The sequence below is a fragment of the Protomyctophum parallelum genome (assembly GCF_964188405.1).
Source record: "Protomyctophum parallelum genome assembly, chromosome: 1".
Classification (NCBI taxonomy): domain Eukaryota; kingdom Metazoa; phylum Chordata; class Actinopteri; order Myctophiformes; family Myctophidae; genus Protomyctophum; species Protomyctophum parallelum.
The window spans coordinates 2,798,149-2,808,824 of NC_139697.1; the positions used below are offsets into that span (position 1 = coordinate 2,798,149).

The 10,676-nt window shown below is 46.8% G+C and overlaps 1 protein-coding gene across 2 annotated transcripts in view; it reads left to right on the forward strand.

The window, feature by feature from the left end:
* The window catches only part of LOC310874668 (catenin beta-1-like), a 34,840-nt gene extending 24,979 nt beyond the window's left edge, over positions 1-9,861 (forward strand). Inside the window, exons 12-17 of one of the 2 annotated variants that reach the window (XM_083787530.1) lie at positions 1,780-1,899; positions 3,363-3,513; positions 4,410-4,531; positions 4,796-4,856; positions 7,645-7,838; positions 9,033-9,861. In XM_083787530.1, coding sequence (XP_083643656.1) covers positions 1,780-1,899; positions 3,363-3,513; positions 4,410-4,531; positions 4,796-4,856; positions 7,645-7,832 — 642 coding nt within the window. In that variant the 3' untranslated portion in view covers positions 7,833-7,838; positions 9,033-9,861. Of the gene's footprint in view, positions 1-1,779; positions 1,900-3,362; positions 3,514-4,409; positions 4,532-4,795; positions 4,857-7,644; positions 7,854-9,032 lie in introns of both variants that reach the window. The other variant, XM_083787529.1, reaches the window with a different exon arrangement.
* The last annotated feature ends 815 nt before the right edge of the window (positions 9,862-10,676 follow it).

Here is a 10,676-nt window from a genome sequence, read left to right on the forward strand (position 1 = left end):
GGTGTGCGCATGGAGGAGATGGTGGTTTTAAACATTGTTTTTGGCCCACAGGAGGGTGTGCGCATGGAGGAGATGGTGGTTTTAATCATTGTTTTCGGCCCACAGGAGGGTGTGCGCATGGAGGAGATGGTGGTTTTAAACATTGTTTTTGGCCCACAGGAGGGTGTGCGCATGGAGGAGATGGTGGTTTTAAACATTGTTTTTGGCCCACAGGAGGGTGTGCGCATGGAGGAGATGGTGGTTTTAAACATTGTTTTTGGCCCACAGGAGGGTGTGCGCATGGAGGAGATGGTGGTTTTAAACATTGTTTTCGGCCCACAGGAGGGTGTGCGCATGGAGGAGATGGTGGTTTTAAACATTGTTTTCGGCCCACAGGAGGGTGTGCGCATGGAGGAGATGGTGGTTTTAAACATTGTTTTCGGCCCACAGGAGGGTGTGCGCATGGAGGAGATGGTGGTTTTAATCATTGTTTTCGGCCCACAGGAGGGTGTGCGCATGGAGGAGATGGTGGTTTTAAACATTGTTTTCGGCCCACAGGAGGGTGTGCGCATGGAGGAGATGGTGGTTTTAAACATTGTTTTCGGCCCACAGGAGGGTGTGCGCATGGAGGAGATGGTGGTTTTAAACATTGTTTTGGGCCCACAGGAGGGTGTGCGCATGGAGGAGATGGTGGTTTTAAACATTGTTTTCGGCCCACAGGAGGGTGTGCGCATGGAGGAGATGGTGGTTTTAAACATTGTTTTCGGCCCACAGGAGGGTGTGCGCATGGAGGAGATGGTGGTTTTAAACATTGTTTTCGGCCCACAGGAGGGTGTGCGCATGGAGGAGATGGTGGTTTTAAACATTGTTTTCGGCCCACAGGAGGGTGTGCGCATGGAGGAGATGGTGGTTTTAAACATTGTTTTTGGCCCACAGGAGGGTGTGCGCATGGAGGAGATGGTGGTTTTAAACATTGTTTTCGGCCCACAGGAGGGTGTGCGCATGGAGGAGATGGTGGTTTTAAACATTGTTTTCGGCCCACAGGAGGGTGTGCGCATGGAGGAGATGGTGGTTTTAAACATTGTTTTCGGCCCACAGGAGGGTGTGCGCATGGAGGAGATGGTGGTTTTAAACATTGTTTTCGGCCCACAGGAGGGTGTGCGCATGGAGGAGATGGTGGTTTTAAACATTGTTTTCGGCCCACAGGAGGGTGTGCGCATGGAGGAGATGGTGGTTTTAAACATTGTTTTTGGCCCACAGGAGGGTGTGCGCATGGAGGAGATGGTGGTTTTAAACATTGTTTTCGGCCCACAGGAGGGTGTGCGCATGGAGGAGATCGTGGTTTTAAACATTGTTTTCGGCCCACAGGAGGGTGTGCGCATGGAGGAGATGGTGGTTTTAAACATTGTTTTCGGCCCACAGGAGGGTGTGCGCATGGAGGAGATGGTGGTTTTAAACATTGTTTTTGGCCCACAGGAGGGTGTGCGCATGGAGGAGATCGTGGTTTTAAACATTGTTTTCGGCCCACAGGAGGGTGTGCGCATGGAGGAGATCGTGGTTTTAAACATTGTTTTCGGCCCACAGGAGGGGGTGCGCATGGAGGAGATGGTGGTTTTAAACATAGTTTTCGGCCCACAGGAGGGTGTGCGCATGGAGGAGATGGTGGTTTTAAACATAGTTTTCGGCCCACAGGAGGGTGTGCGCATGGAGGAGATGGTGGTTTTAAACATAGTTTTCGGCCCACAGGAGGGTGTGCGCATGGAGGAGATGGTGGTTTTAAACATTGTTTTCGGCCCACAGGAGGGTGTGCGCATGGAGGAGATCGTGGAGGGCTGCACGGGGGCTCTGCACATCCTGGCCAGGGACGTCCACAACAGGATCGTCATCAGAGGACTCAACACCATTCCACTCTTTGTCCAGGTATGAGGAGAGTCGTCTGTAGTTTAACCCATACAGGGGCCACATGCGGCCCCCCACCTTCACTTAATGTGGCCCTCAGGTTAATAATAATGCATCTTATTTATAAGGCTCCTTTCAGGGCACTCAAGGTCGCCGTACAGGTTAAAAACAGTACAAGAACAATGACAGGTTAATGTCAGAATACTGATTATAATATTTTCGGCTATCCAGCCTTCATGAGTGGGGTGCATTACTTAGTTTAGACAGTTTTTGGTTTAGACTAGTCATTGGTTAGACCAGTCATTAGTCCTACAACTACAACCTTATCTCAAACCCTCACCCTAAACCCAACCTCCCACGGGGCAGCACATCTAAACCTAACCTTAACCCTCACCCTAAACCTAACCTCCCACGGGGCAGCACACCTAAACCTAACCTTAACCCTCACCCTAAACCTAACCTCCCACGGGGCAGCACACCTAAACCTAACCTTAACCCTCACCCTAAACCTAACCTCCCACGGGGCAGCACACCTAAACCTAACCTTAACCCTCACCCTAAACCTAACCTCCCACGGGGCAGCACACCTAAACCTAACCTTAACCCTCACCCTAAACCTAACCTCCCACGGGGCAGCACACCTAAACCTAACCTTAACCCTCACCCTAAACCTAACCTCCCACGGGGCAGCACACCTAAACCTAACCTTAACCCTCACCCTAAACCTAACCTCCCACGGGGCAGCACACCCTAAACCTAACCTTAACCCTCACCCTAAACCTAACCTTAACCCATGTCTAACCAATGACTAGTCTAAACTAAGTATGAACCCCCTTCTCCCAACAGAAGCTCTTGGACCATTTTAAATTGGATGACATTTGGGTGCATTACTTGGTTTACAGTTTGGTTTGTTTCTCTGTGTCTGTGTCCCTCTCTCTCATTGGTCCATGTTGTCTGTGTGTCTGTGCGTCCCTCTGTCATTGGTCCATGGTGTTGACTGTGTCTGTGCGTCCCTTCTCATTGGTCCATGGTGTTCTCTGTGTCCCCCTCTCATTGGTCCATGGTGTTGTCTCTGTGTCTGTGCGTCTCTCTCTCATTGGTTCCATGGTTGTCTCTGTGTCTGTGCGTCCCTCTCTCATTGGTCCATGGTGTTCTCTGTGTCCCTCTCTCATTGGTCCATGGTGTTGTCTCTGTGTCTGTGCGTCTCTCTCTCATTGGTCCATGGTTTAAAGGAGAATTCCATACTGAAAGGCTTTCTTACCTTTCTTTGTAGTTGTTACGTCCCCACCAAAGAGGTCCAGGTGTTATTGGCTATTTCCCCTACCATAAGCCCTCAATGGATTGCATTGAATGGGACTTGAATGGTGCTAATGGGCGTGTTGTGCTAATTCCCTTATCTCCATGGTCTCAGCTGCTGTACTCTCATTGGTCCATGGTGTTCTCTGTGTCTCTCTCATTGGTCCATGGTGTGTTCTCTGTCTCAGCTGCTGTACTCTCCGGTGGAGAACATCCAGCGCGTGGCGGCCGGCGTGCTGTGTGAGCTGGCCCAGGACAAGGAGGCGGCGGAGGCCATCGAGGCCGAGGGCGCCACGGCGCCGCTCACCGAGCTGCTGCACTCCCGCAACGAGGGCGTGGGTACGTTGGGCTGGAACCGCCGCGCACGCCGCCGCTAACGCTAACGCACGGTTGCACGCGCACCAGTGTTTTTGGCAGCAAATTTCTATTTTAGTTTTTAGTCATAGTCTCCTGAATAGTTTTCACTTAGTCTTAGTCACATTTTAGTCACCTGGAATGTATTCGTGTTAGTCTAGTTTTAGTCGACTAAATGTCATAAGATTTTAGTCGACTAAATCTACAGGTGATTTAGTCGACTAAAATGTATTTTTGCGGGCCTTGTTGCCGTCATAATGACTTATTTTACACTTGCTGAAAATAGCCGATCTACAAGCTCACAACGCGTCGCAGCGCCCGTTTTGCTCTTAGGTCTGGAAACCAGTGTTGTTTTCGTCGACTAAAACTAAGACGAAAAATGTTCGTCGACTAACCTTTTTCCACTGAAAACTAAATGGAAACTAAATTAAAACTATGCTATGGTGACTAAAACTAAGACTAAATATACTGACAATTTCGTCAACAAATAAAAACTAGACTAAAATGTTAGGAAGGGACTAGTGGACAAGAGATCCAGTATAAGTCATTTTACACTTGGTACACTTGCTGAAAATAGCCGATCTACAAGCTCACAACGCGTCGCAGCTATTTTCAGCAAGTGTAAAATAAGTCATTATGACGGCAACAAGGCCCGCAAAAATACATTTTAGTCGACTAAATCACCTGTAGATTTAGTCGACTAAAACTAGACTTTAGTCTAGTTTTAGAAAACTAGACTTTAGTCTAGTTTTAGTCGACTAAATGTCATAAGAAACAACACTGCTGTAGACATAAAGTGGTACCTGCTGAATCATGTCACTAAGTGTGTGTGTGTGTGTGTGTGTGTGTGTGTGTGTGTGTGTGCGCGCTCTCTCCCACAGCCACCTATGCGGCCGCCGTCCTATTCCGCATGTCCGAGGACAAGCCCCAGGACTACAAGAAACGCCTGTCTGTGGAACTGACCAGCTCCCTGTTCAGAACAGAGCCCATGGCCTGGAATGAGGTACGGTACCCCCAGAGATCTGACCTGAGATCAGATTCTAAAAAAATGTCTTCTACATCCTGACAGTTTTCTGAAAAAGCTATGTTTCTATGTCAGTCGTTCTTCGATTGTTCAAAAAATAGCAGAGCTACAAGCTAAGTACATGATGTGACTGTTCTCTGCCTCATGTGTGCCGTCTGCTTTCCAGACTGGTTTATATTCACTTTAATCCATAAGTACACCATGTAACTGTTCTCTGCCTCATGTGTGCCGTCTGGTTTCCAGACTGGAGACCTGGGTCTGGACATGGGCGCTCAGGGAGACCCCCTGGCCTACCGACAGGACGGTGAGTGTTGTTTGACTTGAGCAATATCACACCAGAGGGTGATGTGGGTTAACGTGATTATTGCCACGACAGGGATGCCGTCAGGAACGAGACGGAGTCGAGTTCCTGAAGTGTAGATCGCTGAAGTGTAAATCGCCTATTCTTGCTTTATTCGAATTGGGATCCTGAAAATTTACATTTTTATGTCATTTCAAATGCCTTTTAATTATGTGTGTTGAGCATTGAGCTACAATTTATTTTGGGGATTGGGATTATTATGTTCTTGCTTAATGTAAATCGCTCTGGATTAAGAGCGTCTGCTAAATGCCTACATTGTAAAATTGTAGCATTGAGCTACTAATTTAGACTGAAGTAATTAAAGCGGGTCATGTTTGCATGTTGTGGAATTGTAAACGGCTGAAACCAACATTATAATCAGTATTCTGATGTGAAGGTGGGGGGGCCGCATGTGCCCGCCAGTTGCCCCACCCCTATTCAGTATTTAAGTCCGACGTCATTTTGTAGTGCTACGTTACGTCCGGGTCATTTTGTAGTGCTGCTTTACGTCCGGGTCCAAGTGGCACCAGCTCCCGTCCGCATCTCATTGTAAATTGAATATCTAAACGCGTGAATCTTTTTACAGTGACGTTATTTTTCTGAAAGGAAGCCATTGAGGGTTAAAATGGGTCTTAATGCTTCCAACTCGAGTGGAATTATTAATGTTTTGTACATTAGTGTCCATGACAAGAAAAATATATGATGTGGAGACAATAAAGACTATTATTATCATTATTATTGAAGGTGGCAACAGTCCATTTGATCGGTAAAATATTTCTGGGGTATATTTAGAATGTGTGCAGGCTTGAGTATGTTGAATCTAGTTTGCATAAATGGATTTAGTTGACAGGATTTAGTTGACAGAATGAAATAAAATGGCGATAGTATTCCATGTGGGGCAGACTTGCCAGATTTGGGAGAGCAGCAGCTTTGTTGTTGCGAGGAAAGGAAAGCGGTAAAATGAGACTTTTGTGGTTGTTTTCGTCTCAGATTTAGTCAGACGGAGCGTCACAGTATAACTCTATGGGGACACAAAAGCGACACAAAAGTAGGACCCGGAAGTATCTCAGGAGGGGGCGCTCACGCCACGGCTAAAATACTGAAGTATCTCAGGAGGGGGCGCTCACGCCACGGCTAAAATACTGAAGTATCTCAGGAGGGGGTGCTCACGTCACGGCTAAAAGACTGAAGTATCTCAGGAGGGGGCGCTCACGTCACGGCTAAAAGACTGAAGTATCTCAGGAGGGGGGCGCTCACGTCACGGCTAAAATACTGAAGTATCTCAGGAGGGGGTGCTCACGTCACGGCTAAAAGACTGAAGTATCTCAGGAGGGGGCGCTCACGTCACAGCTAAAATACTGAAGTATCTCAGGAGGGGGCGCTCACGTCACGGCTAAAAGACTGAAGTATCTCAGGAGGGGGCGCTCACGTCACGGCTAAAATACTGAAGTATCTCAGGAGGGGGCGCTCACGTCACGGCTAAAATACTGAAGTATCTCAGGAGGGGGCGCTCACGTCACGGCTAAAATACTGAAGTATCTCAGGAGGGGGCGCTCACGTCACGGCTAAAATACTGAAGTATCTCAGGAGGGGGCGCTCACGTCACAGCTAAAATACTGAAGTATCTCAGGAGGGGGCGCTCACGTCACGGCTAAAATACTGAAGTATCTCAGGAGGGGGCGCTCACGTCACGGCTAAAAGACTGAAGTATCTCAGGAGGGGGCGCTCACGTCACGGCTAAAATACTGAAGTATCTCAGGAGGGGGCGCTCACGTCACAGCTAAAATACTGAAGTATCTCAGGAGGGGGCGCTCACGTCACGGCTAAAATACTGAAGTATCTCAGGAGGGGGGCGCTCACGCCACGGCTAAAATACTGAAGTATCTCAGGAGGGGGTGCTCACGTCACAGCTAAAATACTGAAGTATCTCAGGAGGGGGTGCTCACGTCACAGCTAAAATACTGAAGTATCTCAGGAGGGGGTGCTCACGTCACAGCTAAAATACTGAAGTATCTCAGGAGGGGGTGCTCACGTCACGGCTAAAAGACTGAAGTATCTCAGGAGGGGGCGCTCACGTCACGGCTAAAATACTGAAGTATCTCAGGAGGGGGGCGCTCACGTCACAGCTAAAATACTGAAGTATCTCAGGAGGGGGGCGCTCACGCCACGGCTAAAAGACTGAAGTATCTCAGGAGGGGGCGCTCACGTCACAGCTAAAAGACTGAAGTATCTCAGGAGGGGGCGCTCACGTCACGGCTAAAATACTGAAGTATCCAGGAGGGGGCGCTCACGCCACGGCTAAAATACTGAAGTATCTCAGGAGGGGGGCGCTCACGTCACGGCTAAAATACTGAAGTATCTCAGGAGGGGGCGTTCACGTCACGGCTAAAATACTGAAGTATCTCAGGAGGGGGCGCTCACGTCACAGCTAAAATACTGAAGTATCTCAGGAGGGGGCGTTCACGTCACGGCTAAAATACTGAAGTATCTCAGGAGGGGGCGCTCACGCCACGGCTAAAATACTGAAGTATCTCAGGAGGGGGCGCTCACGTCACAGCTAAAATACTGAAGTATCTCAGGAGGGGGCGCTCACGTCACGGCTAAAATACTGAAGTATCTCAGGAGGGGGCGCTCACACCACGGCTAAAATACTGAAGTATATCAGGAGGGGGCGCTCACACCACGGCTAAAATACTGAATACGGTGGCTGTATTGATGGTGCTTGACATGGCTCCTCCTCCTCCTCCTCCAGACGCCTACCGGGCCTACCCCGCGGCCTACGGCCAGGACTCCCTGCTGGACCCCATGATGGACGGGCCCGACTACCACGCCGACGCCCTGCCCGACCTGGGGCACCACACCGACCCGCTGCCCGACCTGGGGCACACCCAGGACCTGATGGACAGCAGCCAGCTGGCCTGGTTCGACACCGACCTGTAGGAACAGGTGAGGACCGCAACCGTCACACAGCGCGGTGTGTGTGTGTGTGTGTGTGTCTCTACGCTGGTTAGCGGCTTCGGATGTTGTCACATGATTTAACCCATTCTGACCTGAGATCAGATTCTATAAGAGTCTTCTACATCCTGACAGTTTTCTGAAAAAGCTATGTTTCTATGTCAGTTGTTCTTATATTTTTCAAAAATAGCAGATCTACAAGCTCATAGCGCGCCACTCGGTGGCGCGCTATGAGCTTGTAGATCTGCTATTTTTCAATAGCTAAAGCATAACATGATGCATAAACACCCAAAGGGGTTCCCGCCCCAAAATAGGTTAATCTCCTGGGTAGCCTCTACGCTAGGGCTGCAGCGATTCATCGATTCATCGTAATCGAATCGATTATTCAATTAGTTGTCAACTAATTTAGTAATCGATTAATCGTGTCGGCAACTGATCACTAGTTATTTGCAATTTGTCATAGTTTTTCCAGTGTTAAGTGTAAGAAAACTATAGAGTAGTGATCCATCTCTCTTCCCTTACTATCTGATGATAGTTACACAGTAGCGACTGCAAAGCAAAATATGACACATAACCATTATAGTATCAAAGTACAAAACATATGGCTTGAATGTTTATTTTTATAATTGTACCTATTTGAGTTCAGAAGAGTACTGTTCCTTTTAGACTGACACGTGTATGTGTAGCTATTCTTTAATCAAATGTATGCAGTCAGAATAAGCTTAACCCATTCTGACCTGAGATCAGATTAAAAAAAATGTCTTCTGCATCCTGAGAGTTTTCTGAAAAAGCTATGTTTCTATGTCAGTCGTTCTTCGATTTTTTTTCAAAAATAGCAGACCTACAAGCTCATGGTGCGCCACCGAGTGGCACGCTACGAGCTTGTAGGTCTGCTATTTTTTTGAAAAATCAAAGAACGACTGACATTTTTAGAATCTGATCTCAGGTCAGAATGGGTTCATCAGACCAGTGTGTGTCCAGTGGAAACCTCGTATGAATCTGATCTCAGGTCAGAATTGGTTCATCAGACCAGTGTGTGTCCAGTGGAAACCTCGTATGAATCTGATCTCAGGTCAGAATGGGTTCATCAGACCAGTGTGTGTCCAGTGGAAACCGTATGAATCTGATCTCAGGTCAGAATGGACTAATGTAACCCCCCCTCCCCCCTGTGTTCCATTTTTGCAGGTGTATATTCCCATAGAGAACCTGCATTGTGATTGGCCTGTAAATCGTATGAAGCTGCGGTGGTTGGTTGTTGATTGGCTGAAAAGGTGGTGGAGAAGGGGGAGGGATCTTAGGAAGTGCCTGATGACACAAGAACACATGGAAGAAGATGGTTACCATGGAGAAGGTCGGAGAGGTGGGGGGGGGGGGGGGGGGGGGGGGCATTGGTAAGAGGCGTGGAAACACAGTGGTGGTAAAAAGAGTGGGTTTGCCTACGGTAAAGACGGAATGCGTGCACATGAGTTTGGATCTTTAAAAGATGGAATCACAATATGTTTTTAGCCTCGCCTGTATTCTTATCATTATTGGGTTATTTTTTTTGTTTTTGTTGTTTCTTAACTGTTTTCTTCTGTTCTTTTTTTTTTTTTTTTTCTTTCATTTTTTTTTTTTTTTATTACTCATTTTCTGTTATGGTACTGACCCAGCTTGCCTTGGCATTATCCGCCATCATTTTGTTCATTTTCTTTATTTTTTTCACTTTGCCAATCATTTGTAATCTTTATTTTCTCTTTTTTTCTTTTTTAAACTTATGTTATGTAGTGTTAAGTTATAGTGGTATTATACAATGTTCATTTTTTCTTCTTTTTGTTTATGGCCGAATGTGTAGAACACTAATCAGTTGAATCGTACTCTGACTTAAAAAGTGTAACATTGTGTAGTTTTTTTTTTTATATATATATATATCTAATCTCAACAATGGAGACTTATGCATTCTTAATATGTGCTTGTTAAAGCATAAAGAAAATATGTCGGTTGTCAAAATGTTCTAACTTGGAGGAGGAGGAGGCATGGGTCAAATTGAGGGGGGGGGGGGGGGGATAAATCTAGAGTTTTATATACTGTATCACTGGTAGGTTAACAACTATTTTGTATGCTCTCATTGGATGTATGTCTGATAGATTAAAAACAAGTCACTTAATGCTACGGCGGTTGGTGGCGTGATCAAAACCAACGCGACGGCTGTTGGTGGCGTGATCAAACCAAGTTTTATGTCGCCGTCGACCGTAGCTCTAGGTTGACGAGGAACCAGTTGTAGTCCTGCTGTGCTTTTGGAGACATGGTTATGACAACAACGGCTGAACAATAAAGTGGCATTTTATTTCACTCCTGGTGTCTTTTTTGTTCTCATTTCATTCCTTTAGCAGTCCTTCACCTCTGCTAATGGAGGGTACGTGCGTGACATGGGTCTTTCAGCATTACGTATGATTGAGTGGCAAAAATAAATAGCAAATTGTGCCTGATCTGCTGGGACCAGAGTACGTGGTGTGTGTATATGTATGACTAGCTCTTAATGATGACGTAAGAAATATGGTCATTTGTGGTCGTTTGGTCCCAGCAAATCAGGCACAGATTTGCTGTTTTCTTGCATAAACATCAAATGGCGGGACAGCTGTCACAGTTTTTGGCGCAAAGTAACCACAGTATACCGCTAATCAACTTACAACTACACACTATATAGTATATGCCTATATACTATATATATAGTATGCCTGCTTTGCTGGGACCAAACGACCACAAATGACCATATCTCTTACGTCATTTAGAGCTAGTCATACGTATACTACATAAAAAGTAAAAATAAAATGGCAAGTTGTGCCTGATCTG